The following is a 17,479-nucleotide window of genomic DNA, read 5'->3' on the forward strand; positions in this document are numbered from 1 at the left end:
AGTATATAAAGTATAAATATCTATGAAAACAAATCTGTATTGTTTACTCATATAGATGATAAACCTATAAAGAAAAGGAAAAAAATGAAATCACAATAGTCAGGATGGGGGTTACCTCTAGGAAGGTAGAGGAATGTCATGACTTGGGACTGGGGATCAGGAGGAGTGAGGGGAATAAGGGTAATCAAGGTGTTCTACTTCTTGTCCTGGGTAGTCATTAGGTGGCTGATAGCTTTATAAATGTTCTTTTAACTGGCAGTTCTCTGTTAAATGTTCCTTCTTTCTTAATGAAATGGAAATCTAGGTCACCAACTGGGATTGAGGATGAGGAAAGAGGTGTTGAAGATTTGATTAGAAGGAAGATGGTATCAAAGAAACAGGGAAATTGAAGTGAACAGAACAGAAAAATATTGTATTTCTCATCTTATTCTTTTCATGAAACTTTTCAAAATTTCCTGATCTATAATGCTTTTTTCAATCATATGTAACATTATTTTATTAATTTGGATATGCAGTTATCCCAAACATGTAGTTAGATTATAATGCTATTTCATGTTTTAAAATAAAATTTAAAAGCAAAATTAAGTATCATAAACCATATAATTGTGTTAATACATTAATCATTTATTATTTCACCTTGTATTTTAGAAAAGCTGATGTAGTTTACATTTAGACAAAAATACATAGGGCTTATACAGGGAATTTTATTATTTTTCTTTCAACTTTTTATACCAAGTATCTTCAGTGTTAAATTTTACATTTTATAAGTTTTAGAGACATCAGTATTTAAAAACCTCCTTATTTTATGGATCTCAAGTTCAAAAGTCATTTTTAAACGTCAGAAAATATAACCACATTAACTTTACAAAACTAAATATGGACATTTAAAATTACTAGAAACTATTACACTCAAACTTTACTCAGAAGATTTAAATGGAAAAAGTTGATAGGTTTATATAATTTTATAATTTTACCTATGTTTTTATTATGAACCAATTTGGAAAAAACTATTTAAATTATAACATGCTTTATTTGTAAATTTGTGTTTATGTTATAATTGTATAACTTCAGGTATTAACATACTTAATGTAAATTTAAAGTTTTTATAAAGGCAAATATAGTAAATTGAAACAATTACCACCAATGTAGCTTCAAAATATGCCATGAAATTGGATTTTCTAATATTCTATAATAACTGTGCCATTATCATAGAGATAAAACAGTCTTTTTAAAATAATTTGATTCTATAAACATTGAATCTAGAAATATTACAATTGCAACTCTTTGATAGTTCAGGAACAATGTCGTGTGTGTGTGTGTGTGTGTGTGTGTGTGTAGCTAGAGAATGAAGTCTCAAATAATAAAGCAACTGTAAATAATGTTAACAGTAGGTAAATTTGGGTAAAGAGCATGGGGGTGTTCTATATACTTTAGTTATGCTGGCAATTTTTTAAAAGTTTGAAATAGTTTCCAAATAAGTTAAAATGAAGAAAGAGACATACACTGGCAGTGACTTAAGTGGAAATTGACAGCATAGTTGGAAATAAATGCATCTCTTGCATAAAAACGTGGGTAGATACAGTAATGTATCCTTTCCTTTTCAGCTTAAAAACCAAAATCATAACTAAGTTACGAATTTTTGTAAATAATATTTTCTTTCTTCTGAGCTAGCCTTGAAATATAACTAGCTGCTGTTCTATTTTGCTGTCACTTCTGCAGACTGTGTTTTCCCTCCTTTAGTCTATAGGAAGAGTACTGCCCTATCCCATCTAAGTCTGCATGGGATCAGACGTGGGAACTCATCTGCAGTTATTCTGGACCAGCCATTTTCTGTTGACCTTGCTGGCAAATGCTCTCTGATTGCGTATTACCTACAGTGGTGTCTAGTTTTTATGATATTCAGTGAGGAATTCTCATTACAAGGATCTACAATCATGTCATTACAAATGATGAATTCAGTTGGGTATGGATGTGCAAGTGGAGGTCATTATCATATCTATCAGGGGGAAACTGCAACATATGTCATCTTGGAAATCCTCAAAATTCCAGCTGAAATTAAAGAGACTGTTAAGCAATATGTTTCTGTTAGTGAAATTTCAGTTCCTAAAGTGTTGCTAATAGCAAACATACCATCAATAACAAACTGGTCAAATGTTCCAGTTAAAAGCCATTTATTATCATTATTATCAGCAGCAGCATCATTAACACAAAACTAAATATACTAATACAGTGGGGCCTTGACTTACGAGTGTCCCAACTAACGAGTTTTTTGAGATACCAGCTGTCTCTCGGCCGATTTTTTGCATTGAGTTGATAGAGTAATTTGAGTTAACGAGCTCCTTAATGAGCTCGGTCTCGGAACGAATTAAGTCAAGGTCCCACTGTAAAAGAAAACAAAATCACACCCCAAAAGTATGTCTCTTGCTGAGGGTGAGTTGGTGACATTATCTTCATGTACAAGAGACAGCTCCCTGAGGATAAAGACCGTATCACAGTTTGATAATCAATTCAATAATTCAACCATTATTGAGCACCTAGGCACAATAGAAGATTTAAACATGTGTACAAGAATCCCTGCCTTCTAGGAGTTTTACAGTCTAGTAGGAGGTATTGAAGAACACCAAGAACACAGGGTCACATGACATTAGTGACATAATGGAATCAGCGCCATATATTAAGTTATCACAAGAGACTACCATCACATTCAGTTGTGGGTAATCAGGAGAGGCGCCACAGAGAAGGTGGCCTCTAAGCTGGACTTTGAGGTTCTGGAAGGATTTTGGCAGACTGGCATGTGGAGAAGGGGCGCTGGAGGTGAAGAGAATAAGTGTGGGCCAAAGTATGGCCATGGTAAAGTTTGGGGCATTTTGGAGGAGAAAACAATAGTCCAGTTTGGCTGGTATATGAAATCTATGTAAGTGAGAGTGGTGTGATGAAATGCTAAAAGTTATGAGTACTATATTTTGAATGGCTCTGAACTACAGGCTAAGATTTCTGATCTTTAATTTATGTCACAGTGACTATATCGACAGCAATAAAATATGCAATGATCTGTGATGATTTCTTAGGGAAACTAAAGTGGTTTCTAGGCAATACCATTGCTTTGCTAACAAAAATGTCCCCGCAGATAATTCAAAGCAATATATGGTAATTTTTTTCTACTTTACATGCAACTAAATCTCTTCCTTCAAAGTCTATTCTTTCTATATATCCAGGAACCACAACTCTCCCCACTGCCACTTCCAGCTCAACAGTTCTTTTGGCACCTAATCAATTGAAACAAGTCTAATTTAGAATTCCCAGCTACAACTGCCACCCTGAAGCTACCCATAGTTGTGAGAAATGAGAGTAGTGGTGATAGGTGTAGTGAACAATGTCATGAAAATATAGACATTTGAGAAGTTCTATGCAATCCCCATCATAAGAGTCAAGCTTAGTTCTTTGAACTTGGAGTTCCTGGTCCTCCACTCAGTTTGGTCCAGAGAACAAGAGGGGTCCCAAAACTCACAGTGCCTAATTAAAGTTCTTTTAAACTTTCCTCTTATTATCAAAGAATTCCTTAAAGAAATGACATTTCATCTGGTTGACAAGTTATTTATAGGCCTCCTAAGTCCAAGGCTGTTGAAGCTGTGGACTGGCAGGAGTGACTTTCTCTTTCTGACCAAGGAAGGATACTGGGCTTTGTCTGTTCCCAACAAGTTGGTGGTTGGGAACTTCTCTAGTGCACTGACAGTTCAAATATGCTAAAGAATGATTGTATTAGATAACCAAGCCAAAGAAGTAAGCTATTTAGACCAACCCGAGAAGACTTAGAATAACAAAGTTGCCATGGTCACACTTTCTGAAGCTAGTCAGTCTTTCAGCTCTTTCCTGGAATGAGACCTCCTCTGAAGGAAGTCATGGATAGCGGTAGTGAGGCCCCATGTCACACTGGACCTTAGGATGACGAGGGATCCTCCACGGTAGATCAGGAACACCTTTCGGCCCCGAGTGTCCCACATGTCCTGGGCAGAGGCCCACAGGCTGGGCATGCTCTGCCAGCCAATATGGGACTGCATATTGGCAACTAGTACAATCAGAGGATAGAGAACTAGGCAGGTGATTGTTCCATTGACACTGCCAGACACCATGGCAGGGACCCAGTGAGGTAGGCCTTGTTTTGCCAAGCCATCCTGGATGGGGTCCTTGAAGGAGAAATACAAAGCACTCCCCAGGCTGTTCCTGAGAAGGACAGGCCAGAAACCACGATAGTACCCCAGCGATAGCCGCCCCCAAAGCCCATAAGAGTTGAATTCCTTGAGAATGCTGAAGGTGGTAGGGAAGCGAGCTTGCTTGCGACCATCCTGGAGCACGTTTTGCACCCTTTCAAAGGGGCTGAGTGCCACAGCCTCCACCACACCAGACATGAGCCCTGCAGCCCAGCGGTGTCCCAGAGAGTGTGGCCCCTCAGGGGAGAGAGAGCACAGCAGGCTATCATAAGTCCCAAATAGTAGAGTCCCTTGCAATGTCTTGGAGAGAAGAGGCGGGTAGATTCCCCGGTAGAAGTATTGGGGGCCTTCTTGCCAAAGCTGTCGCAGAGCCTCTGACACCGCCACAGCATGGATCTGTTGCCGGAATACAACCTTATAAATAGGAAAGGTCAGAAAAGTAGACATAAAATTGGAAATGGCCCCAAGGGCATAGGCCTGGGAATGCCAGCTTTTCTTTCCAGGAGTCTCTGCTCGCGTCCAGTGCTGAAGCTCCTTCCCGGGAGAGTGGTTCGGTTCCCCCATGCTGGAGACAACTGGGTGCAGATGGAATAAACTGGCAAGAGTTGGGGGGAAGAAGTTAGGCTGACTATAATATCTGTTGGTGAGCATTTTCACTGCTTAGTTAGAAAGAGAACCACGAGAAACTCAGCTTTAAGGAAACAAGCCACTCTTTGGTCCAGTTTCTGAGAAATAACTCTCTTAAGGAAGAATTAAAACAAAGGCATATAGTTTTTCTGGAGTCGCCTCTACAGTGTTTTTGCTGACACAGCAAATATTCTAATATTCAAAGGAAGTTTAAGATTGAATAAAACTGGAGAAGGAGGGCTCCAAAACCTATTATATTCTGTTTTCACCACATGAAAAGTCACATTTGATAAGTTGCTAGAGTAATAAGTTGCTATTCTCTTTCTGAAAAGTGGCACTATCTTGTACAGCAGAAAGGCATTCAAAAGTTTGTCTTTAAAAATTAGAAGTTTTAGGAGTGGTGAGTCTTCCTCTACTCTGTTTCTGTAGATTCTTGCCTATGTTGTAGCTATTTCATGTTCCCCTATCCAGAATGAGGAATAGAAAGAGAAGCTGTTCCTAGAAATTCAGCACCAAAAGACTCTGCACCTAGCAATTTCCATGCCTAACCTTGTATGAGAGAACAGAGGTTCTCAGCCTTGACGCTATTGACATTTTGGGTCAGAAAATTCTTTGTTCTAGTGCAGCCGTGGGCAAACTACAGCCCGCGGGCCGGATCCAGCCCGTTTGAAATGAATAAAAATAATAAAAAAAAAAGACCGTACCCTTTTATGTAATGATGTTTACTTTGAATGTATATTAGTTCACACAAACACTCCATCCATGCTTTTGTTCCGGCCCTCCAGTCCAGTTTAAGAACCCATTGTGGCCCTCGAGTCAAAAAGTTTGCCCACCCCTGTTCGAGTGCCTATCCTGTGCATGGTAGGATATTTAGCAGTATCCTGGACTCTACTTACTGGATGCCAGTAGCACCAGTTGTGCCCTAAACAGCTATGACAACAAAAAACATCTCCATATTACCATATGTCCTGGGGAGAGGGCAGACAGAATTGCCTCTGAATCGGAACCATTATAAAAAGGGAAGAAGCAGTGCTCAAGAAAAAATTAATGCTCAGTGTGAATCTGAGAACCTGAGAGAGCTTGTCAGGAAGGAAATAGGGGCTCCAACTAAGCTGAGAGGACAGGGTGCTGCAGTGGGAGATGGTGTGTGAAGAGGAAGCATAGATGTATGAGTAGGAGAGAGGAGGAGGTGGGTGGGGGCAGATGACCAGGCTGGGGACTCACATTTAGATGGACAGGAAGCCTGGTAGGAACTGCAGACCCAGAGGTTTCACACAGAACTCTGGGCCCTGTGGTCCTGAGGGGAGCCAGGTGTTGGAGCTCTAGTTAGCTAGCAGTTGGTGGCCCACTTAATAGGGACAAAGAGGGCTGAGGCCCAGGGGGAGGGGGAGAAGCCAGGCCCTGCAAGAAGCCCACTGCAGCCTTTCCTGGACTGCTGCACCCAGAACCTGACTTAAAGGGCTCCTCCTTCCAGAATCACCCCTCAGCTCCTCCCTGGCTTCTTACTCCTGCTCCATCCAGGATCCCACAATCTCATTTTACAACCCCCCACCCCAAGCCACACACTCACACTCTCTCTTGGTGGAGGCAGGTAGAGGTTCAGCCTCCCCTGCTGTGCCATCACTCCTCCCCCACCCCACATTCCATGTTTGCTGTAAGCCCCACCTCCTCACCCCTTGACCAGGAGACTGTGAGGGCCCCTCTGCCTGGAACCCTTTAGCTGAGCACTGGCCAGGAGCAAAGGCTAAAGAGGCCCACTCCTTGCATCCCTCTGGGGCCCTGGCAGTGACCTCCATTTCTCCAAAGCCAAAGGGACACCTTCCTCACTCCAGGCAGGAGGTAGCTCCACTCAGGCTCCTAAAGCCACAGGGCCTCCTAATATTCCCCAGCTGGCCTCCCAAGGGACCTCTTCCCCAACTTTTACCCGCACCTAAATAAAGATGAGTGATGAGGGAAATGTCTGTTTCTTCTTCTATTTCAGAGTGCAACAAGGTACCACTTCCTTCCAATACTTTCCTGAGTAACCTAAAAACATTTGTTGACTAGCTGCATAAGGCAGGCTGACTTAGCAGAGAAAAAGGAGCTAGGATTTGGCAGACCATCATTCTAAGTGCCAGTTGTGTTAACTTCCCAATTCCTATGTGACCTTTAGAAATTAATTTACATCTTGTAGTCTCCTCCATCTGAGTTATAAAATGAGCAAACAGGGTGAAAATCTCTCTAGGCATCCTCATACTGTGCATGTCAGGGCATTGACATGGGGGCATTTTGGCAAATATTTGATAGAGGAATTAATTGTATTTTTCCATCCCTGATTTTTTTTTGCCCCTTTTTCCAGTCATTTTCAGGGATTAAAGGTGAATTATTTAGACATATCTTATCTTAAACATCTAATTTGTCATTTTATAAATCTAATTTTTCCTATTTAATGGGGGTGAGGAGAGTCCAGTTTTTCTTGTTCAGATGCTAGTCTTGAGGACAGACTGACCTGAGACTGAATTCTGCCTCCACACTTACTTAGTTGTCTGATTTTTCAAGAAACTTCACCAAGTCTTGGTTTCTTCAGCTATAAAATAAGGACAACATATCTCTCTCAATATGTAGTTGTGAAGATTAATAAAATCAAATTAGATAAAGTGGTTGAGCACCCATAGCATGGTGGCCTCAATAAAAATAAATAAATAAAAATAAGATGCTTCCTGACCTCACATCTGTGTCCACAGAGCAAATGCTCCTGTAGGACATTCTCAGGCCAGCCAGAACCAGATGATGTGGTATGATGGAACCAATCCCATGTTCATTTGGAGGTGGGAAAGACTTTTCTTCTGTGAATGTCAAGGTATTAAACAATCCCAGACAATCTGCCCCATTAAGATGAATTTCAAAGTCAAGACCACAGGATGGGCCTGGAGTTGGCCTGTGCCTCCTGCATTTATAGCCTACTAAAGTGAACCCAGGGGATTCCAGACTCCCCTGGCCAGACTAGGCCAGATGGACAGCCTGTGTGACCATCCAAGGATCCAGTCCCACATTTGTCCATTCATTCAGGGCATACCTGAGCCAATCTGTTGGTCAGCTCACAAACATGTATTCAGTATGACCATCTAGTGCCGTGGTCGGCAAACTGCGGCTCGTGAGCCACATGCGGCTCTTTGGCCCCTTGAGTGTGGCTCTTCCTAAGCCTTAGGAGTACCCTAATTAAGTTAATAACAATGTACCTACCTATATAGTTTAAGTTTAAAAAATTTGGCTCTCAAAAGAAATTTCAATCGTTGTACTGTTGATATTTGGCTCTGTTGACTAATGAGTTTGCCGACCGCTGGTTTAGTGAGTAACTGTGGGTAAATCACTGTGGAGCTGGAAGTGAATAGGACTTTGTACCTACCTTAAAGGGCTTAGGAATATAGTGGGGTAGACAGGTCAACAATGACCTAATCTACACTGGAAGGCAAAATAAAGTGTGTAATCAAGGACAGAGTAGAAAGGCAAGAGCTATGTATTCCACCTGGTACAGGGAACAGCCAAACATTTTTCTTCAGGGAGGGACATCTGACTTGATCTTTAACCAATAAGCAGACCTTCATTAGGTAGAGGAGTGAGGGCAGGTATTCTAGGCTGAGGAAGAGGCTTAAGGCACTGTGACTTAAAAGCATGAGTGGTGCATGGTGCTGGATGAATACCATGGGAAGGAGATACAGCTGTGGCTGACAGAGAGATGATTTAGAATGAAGGCCACATTTGTTTTCCACACTGCAGTGCATTGTGGGTTTGAATTTTGCAGTGCCACTTCCTAGCTTTATGACCTTGGCCAAGTCTCTGTCTCTTTACCTCTCTGTGCCTCAGTATACTTATCTTTAAAATTATTGTCATGAAGGATGCATGAGATGAAAAATATAAAATGCTTAGCACAATACTTGGTATTTAAGTTGCTCCACAAGTTATAATAGTAGTTTCACTTTAAAAAATGAGATCCCAGGAATAAAGATTACAACTACATTGTTCTAAAGGCTAAAATCAGTCTAATGTACTGGGTCATCTGCAGAGTCCATTTTCAATTATTTATTTGGAAGACAGCAAAAAAGAACTATTCATGGCTTTTGGAGTTTGACAGTCCTGCATTTGAGTCCCAGTACCTCCACTAACCAGCTGTGTAGCTTATGCAATTTACTTAACCTCCCAAAAAATCAGTTTCTGGATCTGCAAAATGGAATAGCATGCCTGTCTTGACAGGGTTGCTGAGAAGCTTAAATAAGATATCAGATGGAAAGTTCCTGGCACAGAGGCAGGCAGTCAAGGACAACCATTGTCGTTTCAACTGTTCAACTGAAAGCTTTTATCTCCCTAAACTTTGGACTATTAAAGTTCCTTTGTAGAAATTGGAAAATGTGGTCTCAATAAAGCCATGAATTGGAACGCAGTCCACATATTGAGGCCAGAGATAAGGGATGCTCTGTACCCAGTTGGAGCCAAATGAGCAAATCTTCCTCCCAGCCTTGGGCAGAGACCTTCCCACTTTGTTCTAATGACCAGATCCAGGCACATTTACACAATCCATTTCCTTTCACTATTTTTTTGTCAGAGCTTTAAGATCTATTATTTGTCCTATTTGACCCACCCTCACCAGATCAACTGCAGATCACCTAATTTGGTGAGGAAGTCAATTTAAACACAGAAGAATCTACTGAACCCCAGGGTCAGATGTCATGGGATTGGAGAGCAGAAGCAAGAGTCTAAACTTGCAGCAGTTCTCAACCTGTGGGTCGTGACCCCTTTGGTGGTCCAACGACCCTTTCACAGGGGTCGCCTAAGACCATCCTGCATATCAGATATTTACATTACGATTCATAACAGTAGCAACATTACAGTTATGAAGTAGCAATGAAAATAATTTTATGGTTAGGTCACAACATGAGGAACTGTATTTAAAGGGCCAGAAGGTTGAGAACCACTGGAAAGGAAACCTAAGAGCTACTTCCAGCATCACTCCTGACTGTGTAAGATGAACCTTCTACCTCCCTCCTCTACCCCATTCACTGTTCCATCTGCAAGAAAAAGTCCACAGTGTTCAAATGGAAAGTGCTTCATCTCCAAATCTGAATTGTTTACTTCAAGGAACTCTAGGTATTGTGGCTGTAAATAAGAAGGTAGAAAGGAGCAGGTGAAGTACCTTGGCAGGTTGAAGATGAACTCAGCAGTAAAAGGGAATCAGATTGTTCATTTGCTTTCAAGCAACAGAAGTCAAGAACAAGACCCACAGGAAGCCTTCTAGCCATAATTGACATACTAGTAAGTGAAGTAAAGACCTGCTCTCCAAGAACCAGAAGTCACAGAAAATGGAGCAGGTTTCCCAGCCCCTGGCTTCACAACCCGTTCACTATGGACAGCCCTGCATGCTGTTTCCATGGAGTTGCTACTTCTCTGGGGCCAGTGATGGCAAATCCAGCAAAGGAGAGGTCCCCTCAAGAGCTCACAGAAGGGCAACCTAGCAACCTGTCCTGAAGCCAGGAAATGAAAGAGCTCTATCAGCAGCAGAGAGCTATGGTTGTGGTTTAGATCCAATTGTTTCGTTCTCACACTTCTTTCTCAAAATCAAATTGAAAGAGGAAGATGCTATAAAGAAATGTTGTAGGGAAGGGGTTCTTAACCATTTCTGGGTGGCTGCTTATTTGAAAATCTACCAAGCTGTGGACTCAGAAAGATAGACAGGGTCCAAATTCTTTGCCAACAATTTCAGGAAAGACCCTAGGTAGGAATCTCTTCTCTGGAGTTGCATCTCATGACAGATATACTGTGGATAGGTACATTGGCAGCAGGCCTACTCACCTGATGTGGTTCACAAATCTCTCTACACCTCAGAATTAACAATGGCAGTATTTAAAAATATAAATCACACTCCCCATTCCAGTCCTAGTAAATCCAAATCCCCCAGAGGTGGGTCTCAGGAATCTACATTTCTCACAAACTCTCCAAAATGATTCTGAGGCAGCCAGCCTTGTACCCACACTTTGGTTAATAGCATGGGTTCTGGCATCAGAGAGATTTGGTCCAAATTTTGGCTTCACCTTGTAATTTCAGGTGTCATTTCACCTCTGAGCTTTATCTCTTTTGGGGCCATAAGATGTAGAAATACTGTTTTATTTAAAAAAAATAAACTGGCAACTCGTTTTAGTGTAAAAAAGAGAAAGAAAGTTGCCTTACTTTCCTCTTGGGTATAATGGGTAATGTAAAAGTTGCCCATGTCTTCCCACACCCCTCTCCCTGCAGCCTCCTCATCCCCTCCCTCTGCACTACCAGCACACCAAGACTGCTTGCTGTTGATAAGGTTTGAGAACACCAATGTAAAAAAAGCTCAATTGAGCAAATAGCATTCGGAGAGCAGCAGACTTGGATGCAAAATCGAAGCTGATGCTTATTTGCTATGTGATTCCAGGCAACATACTTAACCTCTCTGTTTCCTTATCTATGAAATAGAGAGAGTACTCCTTGCTGACTATTTCTATGTAATTCTAAATGAGCCCTCCCATCTCCACTTTGGCTCTTCTCCACTAACCCTCAATCTGAGAGTAGGGAGGGAGGAGTGTTCACAAGAGACAGCCTTTGAAATCAGACATGTCGACTTGGGCATGAGCTCTTAGCTCCGCACTTCCTAACCATATTGCCTGGGCGCTTAAGCCCCCTCTCTATTAAATGGGCACTCTGCTACCTTCTTCCCAAGGCTGCTGAGAAGAATCAATGAATGTTAATGTAAGAGCATCTGCAAGTAGAAAGCGCTCAGTAAATGCTTTCCCCCCTTCCCTCTATACAAAGGTGAGGAACTTTTATTGTTCACTTGATTTCTGTCCCACCTTGTGCTTAAGACATCCAGTGGCAGAGTGCGAAGGAAAGTGAGGTAGAAGGGGAGTGGGAGAAGGGAAGCAAAGAGAAAAGCAACAAACTCACGGGTAAAATGCAAATCGGCCGAGTCCGGTGCTTCCCAGCTGCACTTGACACTGCGCTGGCTCTCGCGCCTGTGTACCGCAGCCCCCGCGAGTAGCTCCCCCCTTTTGCTAGCTATGGCTTGAGCCGAGGCTGACCAGGGAGGCCGCCCCCGCGTCCCACTGATTGGCCGCGCCGCCAGGCTCATTATGCTCTTTTGTCTCAATGGGCAAAGGCTGAAAGAAGCATGGCTGCTGGGAGGGCCCTGTGGGTAAGCAGGGGCCGCCTCCGCTGCTGTGGGAACTATGAGGCCTCAACTCAGCTCCCCCTTGCTGGGCGGTCTTGCAGAGCAGCTCCTTCTAGCAGCCCCAATTCGCTTAGTGGCCTAGGAAGCAACATCCTACCCCCACCCCCGCCTCAGGGCCTCAGAGATCTGAAGGCGGCATACCTTGCTGTCCACACGGCACCATCCACTGCCCACCGGATGAGTACAGGTAAAGAAAGGGGGTGCGACTGCCTGGTGTGGTGAAAGGCTAAGGGAAGCTCCAGCAGGACTGGGCGGCTCCACGCTTGGGGAATCGAAAACTGTGAGGCAGGGGAAGGAGCTCTCCCATAGCCCGGCTGGAGGGAGGAGGTGGGGGTGTCACTGGATGCTCCCTAGTGGGTAGGATTTGCCTAGACTGAGGAGGGGGGTCGTTTTCAGGAGGGGTAGTTAGGGGAAAGGGGTGGGGATGAATCGCTAGCTATCTGCCTTGAAACCCTTTTCATTTCATCTCTTCCTGGAGGGGAATATGTTGGTGTTCGTTCCAACTCCTATTCCCTTTCTAGGTGGTAGGCCTTCAAAGCCAAATGAGAACTTGAAATCTGTGTGGCTGATTGCAGAGCTGGTAGGCTGAAGATTTCCTTGGGAAAATTTAATGTAGGGGTCGCTTTGGCTTATATTCAGAAGATGGGAGAGAGAATTTTCTGTCTGGATACAGCAGTGGTTGGGTGGTTGGGTGGTGGTGGGAATGAGGCTGCTTCTGATTCTTCTCTTCCCTGCCTTGTCCTCCACGATGATGCAATCTGAGGACTGGAATATTCAACCCTGAGTGGTAAAAGGTCGACCTACCCCAGAAAGGAACTTTCTCATGGAGGGCACCTGTTGCAGAGGCTGGAAGTGAAATAAAGGCGTGCCCTTGTTTTCGAGCTCTGGTAAGAATCTGAGAAATAACCGGCAAACTTTGAGAAGGGGTTATAGTTGAAACCTGAGACCAAGAGTTTAATCTCATTTATTACCAAAAATCTGTAAGACTTAGACCATTGCACTCTATTTTGAGCGCCCAGTTCAACTCCACACACTTACCTGGAATTCCAAGCTACAGTTTGCCCATCCTCCTCCCTCCTGGAGGATTGGTAGGAGAGGATGGATGTGGCTCTGAAAAGCATCCTTGTAAGCATGGGACATCCCCTAGCTCCAGAAGGTTGTAATTGACAGTTTCCTGAAGGATAATTTTAGGGCAGTGGGCAAATATAAAATGTACTGCAGGATGTTCAGGAAGGTTGAGAAACCTATTGCAGGCTGCTTCCCTGAGGTCTACTACCTTATTGACTCCCCCCCCACCCCTGCCACTTTTTTTACAGCTCTATTGAAATACAAGGAAGGCAGAGCCCAGGAACATTGCTTTGGGAATTCCTCCTGCAAATTAGGCTTTTCTAAAAGCCTGAGCATCTTGTTATACATATAGGCGATCATTGATCATTTGGTCATGGCTAGCATCATTACTCATGTGGGTAATAGCCGGCGGCAAAACACACCCTTGCCTCCTTGGGCCCATTCCATGTTGAGGTCCTTGGGGAGGAGTCTTGGTCCTTTAAGGTTCAACATGGCAGAAAGAAACATGAATTTGTTTTCCGGCAGAGCGGTACCAGCCCAAGGGGAAGAAACCTTTGAAAACTGGCTAATCCAAGTCAATGGGGTCCTGCCAGATTGGAATATGTCTGAGGAGGAGAAGCTCAAGCGCCTGATGAAAACCCTTAGGGGCCCTGCCCGGGAGGTCATGCATTTGCTCCAGGCAGCCAACCCCAACCTAAGTGTGGCAGATTTCTTGCACGCAATGAAATTGGTGTTTGGGGAGACTGAAAACAATGTGACTGCCCATGGTAAATTTTTTAACACCCTGCAGGCACAAGGGGAGAAAGCCTCCCTTTATGTGATCCGTTTAGAGGTGCAGCTCCAAAACGCTATTCAGGCAGGGATCATAGCCGAGAAAGATGCAAACCAGACTCGCCTGCACCAGCTCCTTTTAGGGGCTGAGCTGAATGGGGACCTGCACTATAGGCTGAAGCATCTTCTCAGGATGTATGCAAATGAGCAGGAGCGTCTTCCCAATTTCCTGGAGTTAATCAAGATGATAAGGGAGGAGGAGGATTGGGATGACACTTTTATTAATCAGAAGCGGGCCAGGAGATCTGAGTCAATGGTGGAGAGGGCAACCAGCCCAGTGGCATTTCAGGGTTCCCTACCGATAGTGATCGGCAGTGCTGACTGCAATGTGATAGAGCTAGATGATATCCTCAATGACTCAGATGAGGATGTGATCCTGGTAGACCCTCCACTTCCATCCATGGGTGCCCTTCCCCTCAGAGACAGGGTCCCACCTCAGGATCAGACATTGGTCATTGATTCCCCCAACAGTTCCCAGGTCCAGTCTCCTTCCATCAGTGGTGGTTCCGGGTATAAGAATGATGGTTCTGGGGATATGCGTAGAGCCAGGAAGCAAAAATACACAACCCACTGTTCATATTGTGGAAAGGAGGGCCACTCCAAGGAAACCTGTGACAATGAGAGCAACAAGGCCCAGGTATTTGAGAACCTGATCATCACCTTGCATGAGCTGATACCTACAGAGGAGGAGGGGTCAAAAGAGGTACCCAGTGAAAACAATGACCTCTGAGCCACAGTAAGGTGAGAGACCCAGCCCTAAGTGAATCCTTAGATATACTAAAAAACTGGTGATGAGAAAAATGGGAGTAGATTTCTATCTGCATGAATTAATCCATGGAAGAGGAGGTGTTGGATGCCAGCAAAGTGGAGGAGATGGCCTGACCTCTGTCCCTGCTCCCTCTTCTGTCTCCCTAAGGGTCTATTCTCTGTGCCTCTATTTCCTTGCTGACTTTGTTTTATGAAAGGAGTAGAACACTTTGTTAAACCTTTAAAAATGTAGGAAAATAGAAAAACTAAAGTACAAATCACCTGAAACTCTCCACTCATATAGCCATTGTCAGCCCTTTGATGAATGTCCTTTTGTATATTTCCTTATAATTGTGTACCCAGATAAATATATGTATACATAAAAGTGATCAAATATAAGTGCTGTTCTATACTGTGTATTTTTTCACCAAGCACTATATGTGGTGACCTTCTATGTCAATGAATATATATAAGCATCAAGTTTAATGTCTGTGTGTGATATTAATTTTAGGAATATAGAGGAAAAAGAGGAAAACTAAATATAGAAGCTATAATGAGGAAGGTCATACTCCAAAGTAGAATTTTTAGACATGAAGAAAAGGGAAGCTGAAAAAGACTTTCATTTTTTTTTTGCATGTACCTGTCCAATTTTCCCAACACCATTTATTGAAGAGGCTGTCTTGACTCCATTGTATGTTCATGCCTCCTTTGTTGAAAGTTAATTGAGCATAGTGGTTGGGTTGATTTCTGGGTTCTCTATTCTATTCCATTGATCTATATGTCTGTTCTTGTGCCAGTACCAGGCAGTTTTGAGAACAGTGGCTTTGTAATACAGCTTGACATCTGGTATTGAGATCCCACCTACTTTGTTCTTCTTTCTCAGGATTGCTGCCGCTATTCGGGGTCTTTTTTTATTCCAGATGAATTTTTGGAAAGTTCGTTCTAGGACTGTGAAATGTGCCATTGGTATTTTAATGGGGAGTGCATTGAATCTATAGATTGCTTTGGGTAGTATGGACATTTGGAACTGGAGAGCATTATGCTAAGTGAAATAAACCAGTCAGAGGAAGATAAATATCACATGATCTCACTCATTTATGGAATATAATGAACAACATAAACTGATGAACAACAACAGATCCAGAGACAGAGAAGCATCAATCAGACCATCAAACCTCAGAGGGAAGGTACGGTAGGATGGGGGTAAGGGGGAGAGATCAACCAAAGGACTTGTATGCATGCATATAAGCCTAACCAATAGACACAGACAACAGGGGGGTGAAGGCATGAGTGGGGCGGGAGGGTAATAGGGGAATAAGGACATATATGTAATACCTTAATCAATAAAGAAATTTTTTAAAAAGACTGAATTCCTCCCAAAGAGCTCCTTATCACAATTGATCTGTCTCTTAAGTCACTGAGTCAAGTCCCCATCCACTTGTTAATAATGTCCCAATGCTTCTCTAATGCATCTGAGAAATCTGATGATGGGACAGGGGTGGGGGCAAAAATGGTAAATGGGTACTTCAGGGGCTCCATTCCTGTTCACTTTGGGAAGGGGCAGCTCTTCCTTTCCTGGGTAGATTTCACAGATTGCTGCTACTGCTGTTTCTGGACAATGCCTGGAAGTAGCAACAAGACTGTCCTTTGGGCTGACACTATCATCTCTGCCTCCTCCCTAATTACACAGAAACTAGCTACTCTTGGGACTGTGGTACCTGGAGGCTCAGGCCTTCCAAGCCTCACCCTAGCTGCATGCTAGAGGACACTAGCAGCCCAAGAATTCCAAGCTTACTTCACCCCGACCCAAGAATGGGAATAGCCAAGGCAGGATGAAAAGCAATCTGGATGTCAGGGCATGTAAAAAAAATAAGGGAATTAGAAAACTCACATACCATTTTAGAATTAAGGGCAATAATAGGAGAGAGAAGACGCAGAAGGACCTTCCTGACCTTCATTTCATGGTCTCAGATTGGAGGGTGATAAATAATTATGTGTGCTCTGGCCACATGGATCAGTTCATTGGAGTGTCATCCTGTACACAAAAAAAGTTGTGGGTTTGATTTCGGGTCAGGTATATACCTAGGTTCATGTTTGGTCCCAGGTCAGTGCGAGTATGGGGGACAGCCAATCAATGTTTCTCATGTCTGTGTGTGTGTCTCTCTCTCTTCATCCTCCCCCTTCTTCTTTCTCTAAAACCAATGGAAATGTATTCTCGGGTGAGAATTAAAAAAAAAAAATGACATGTGACCTCAGTCCCTAAGGGTCCCATGTTTCTTGCAGTTTTATCAGTTCCTATCCTTGTGAGCAACACAAGGTTGGTAGAGAGATGATTTCATTTAATGTAGGGAGTGGAGTGAAATAAATGCAGACCTGAGAGAGCTTGTCAGGAAGGAAATAGGGGCTCCAACTAAGCTGAGAGGACAGGGTGCTGCAGTGGGAGATGGTGTGTGAAGAGGAAGCATAGATGTATGAGTAGGAGAGAGGAGGAGGTGGGTGGGGGCAGATGACCAGGCTGGGGACTCACATTTAGATGGACAGGAAGCCTGGTAGGAACTGCAGACCCAGAGGTTTCACACAGAACTCTGGGCCCTGTGGTCCTGAGGGGAGCCAGGTGTTGGAGCTCTAGTTAGCTAGCAGTTGGTGGCCCACTTAATAGGGACAAAGAGGGCTGAGGCCCAGGGGGAGGGGGAGAAGCCAGGCCCTGCAAGAAGCCCACTGCAGCCTTTCCTGGACTGCTGCACCCAGAACCTGACTTAAAGGGCTCCTCCTTCCA

The 17,479-nt window shown here is 43.5% G+C and overlaps 2 protein-coding genes across 4 annotated transcripts; one reads left to right on the top strand and one right to left on the bottom strand.

Moving 5' to 3' along the window:
* Positions 1 to 2,360: 2,360 nt before the first annotated feature.
* SLC25A53 (solute carrier family 25, member 53) lies at positions 2,361 to 11,842 on the bottom strand. Its single transcript, XM_005863191.2, has 2 exons — positions 11,775 to 11,842; positions 2,361 to 4,803 (listed from the first exon to the last, which is right to left on the bottom strand). Exon 2 carries the CDS (start codon positions 4,770 to 4,772, stop codon positions 3,852 to 3,854), a length of 921 nt encoding a protein of 306 aa, XP_005863253.1. The 5' UTR covers positions 4,773 to 4,803; positions 11,775 to 11,842; the 3' UTR covers positions 2,361 to 3,851.
* A 139-nt stretch (positions 11,843 to 11,981) lies between these two features.
* On the top strand, positions 11,982 to 15,363 carry ZCCHC18 (zinc finger, CCHC domain containing 18). 3 transcript variants are annotated; one of them, XM_005863189.2, is made up of 4 exons: positions 11,982 to 12,244; positions 12,579 to 12,637; positions 12,821 to 12,944; positions 13,374 to 15,363. In XM_005863189.2, the coding sequence occupies exon 4, from the start codon at positions 13,499 to 13,501 to the stop codon at positions 14,684 to 14,686; it is 1,188 nt and encodes a 395-aa protein (XP_005863251.1). In that variant the 5' UTR covers positions 11,982 to 12,244; positions 12,579 to 12,637; positions 12,821 to 12,944; positions 13,374 to 13,498; the 3' UTR covers positions 14,687 to 15,363. The 3 variants fall into 3 exon arrangements, with proteins under 3 accessions (XP_005863251.1, XP_005863252.1, XP_014392670.1); XM_005863190.2 differs by having other exon boundaries at positions 11,983 to 12,244; positions 12,579 to 12,944; positions 13,651 to 15,363; XM_014537184.1 differs by lacking the exon at positions 11,982 to 12,244 and having other exon boundaries at positions 12,493 to 12,944.
* The last annotated feature ends 2,116 nt before the right edge of the window (positions 15,364 to 17,479 follow it).

This window comes from Myotis brandtii, unplaced genomic scaffold (genome assembly GCF_000412655.1).
Source record: "Myotis brandtii unplaced genomic scaffold, ASM41265v1 scaffold1739, whole genome shotgun sequence".
Classification (NCBI taxonomy): Eukaryota; Metazoa; Chordata; class Mammalia; order Chiroptera; family Vespertilionidae; genus Myotis; species Myotis brandtii.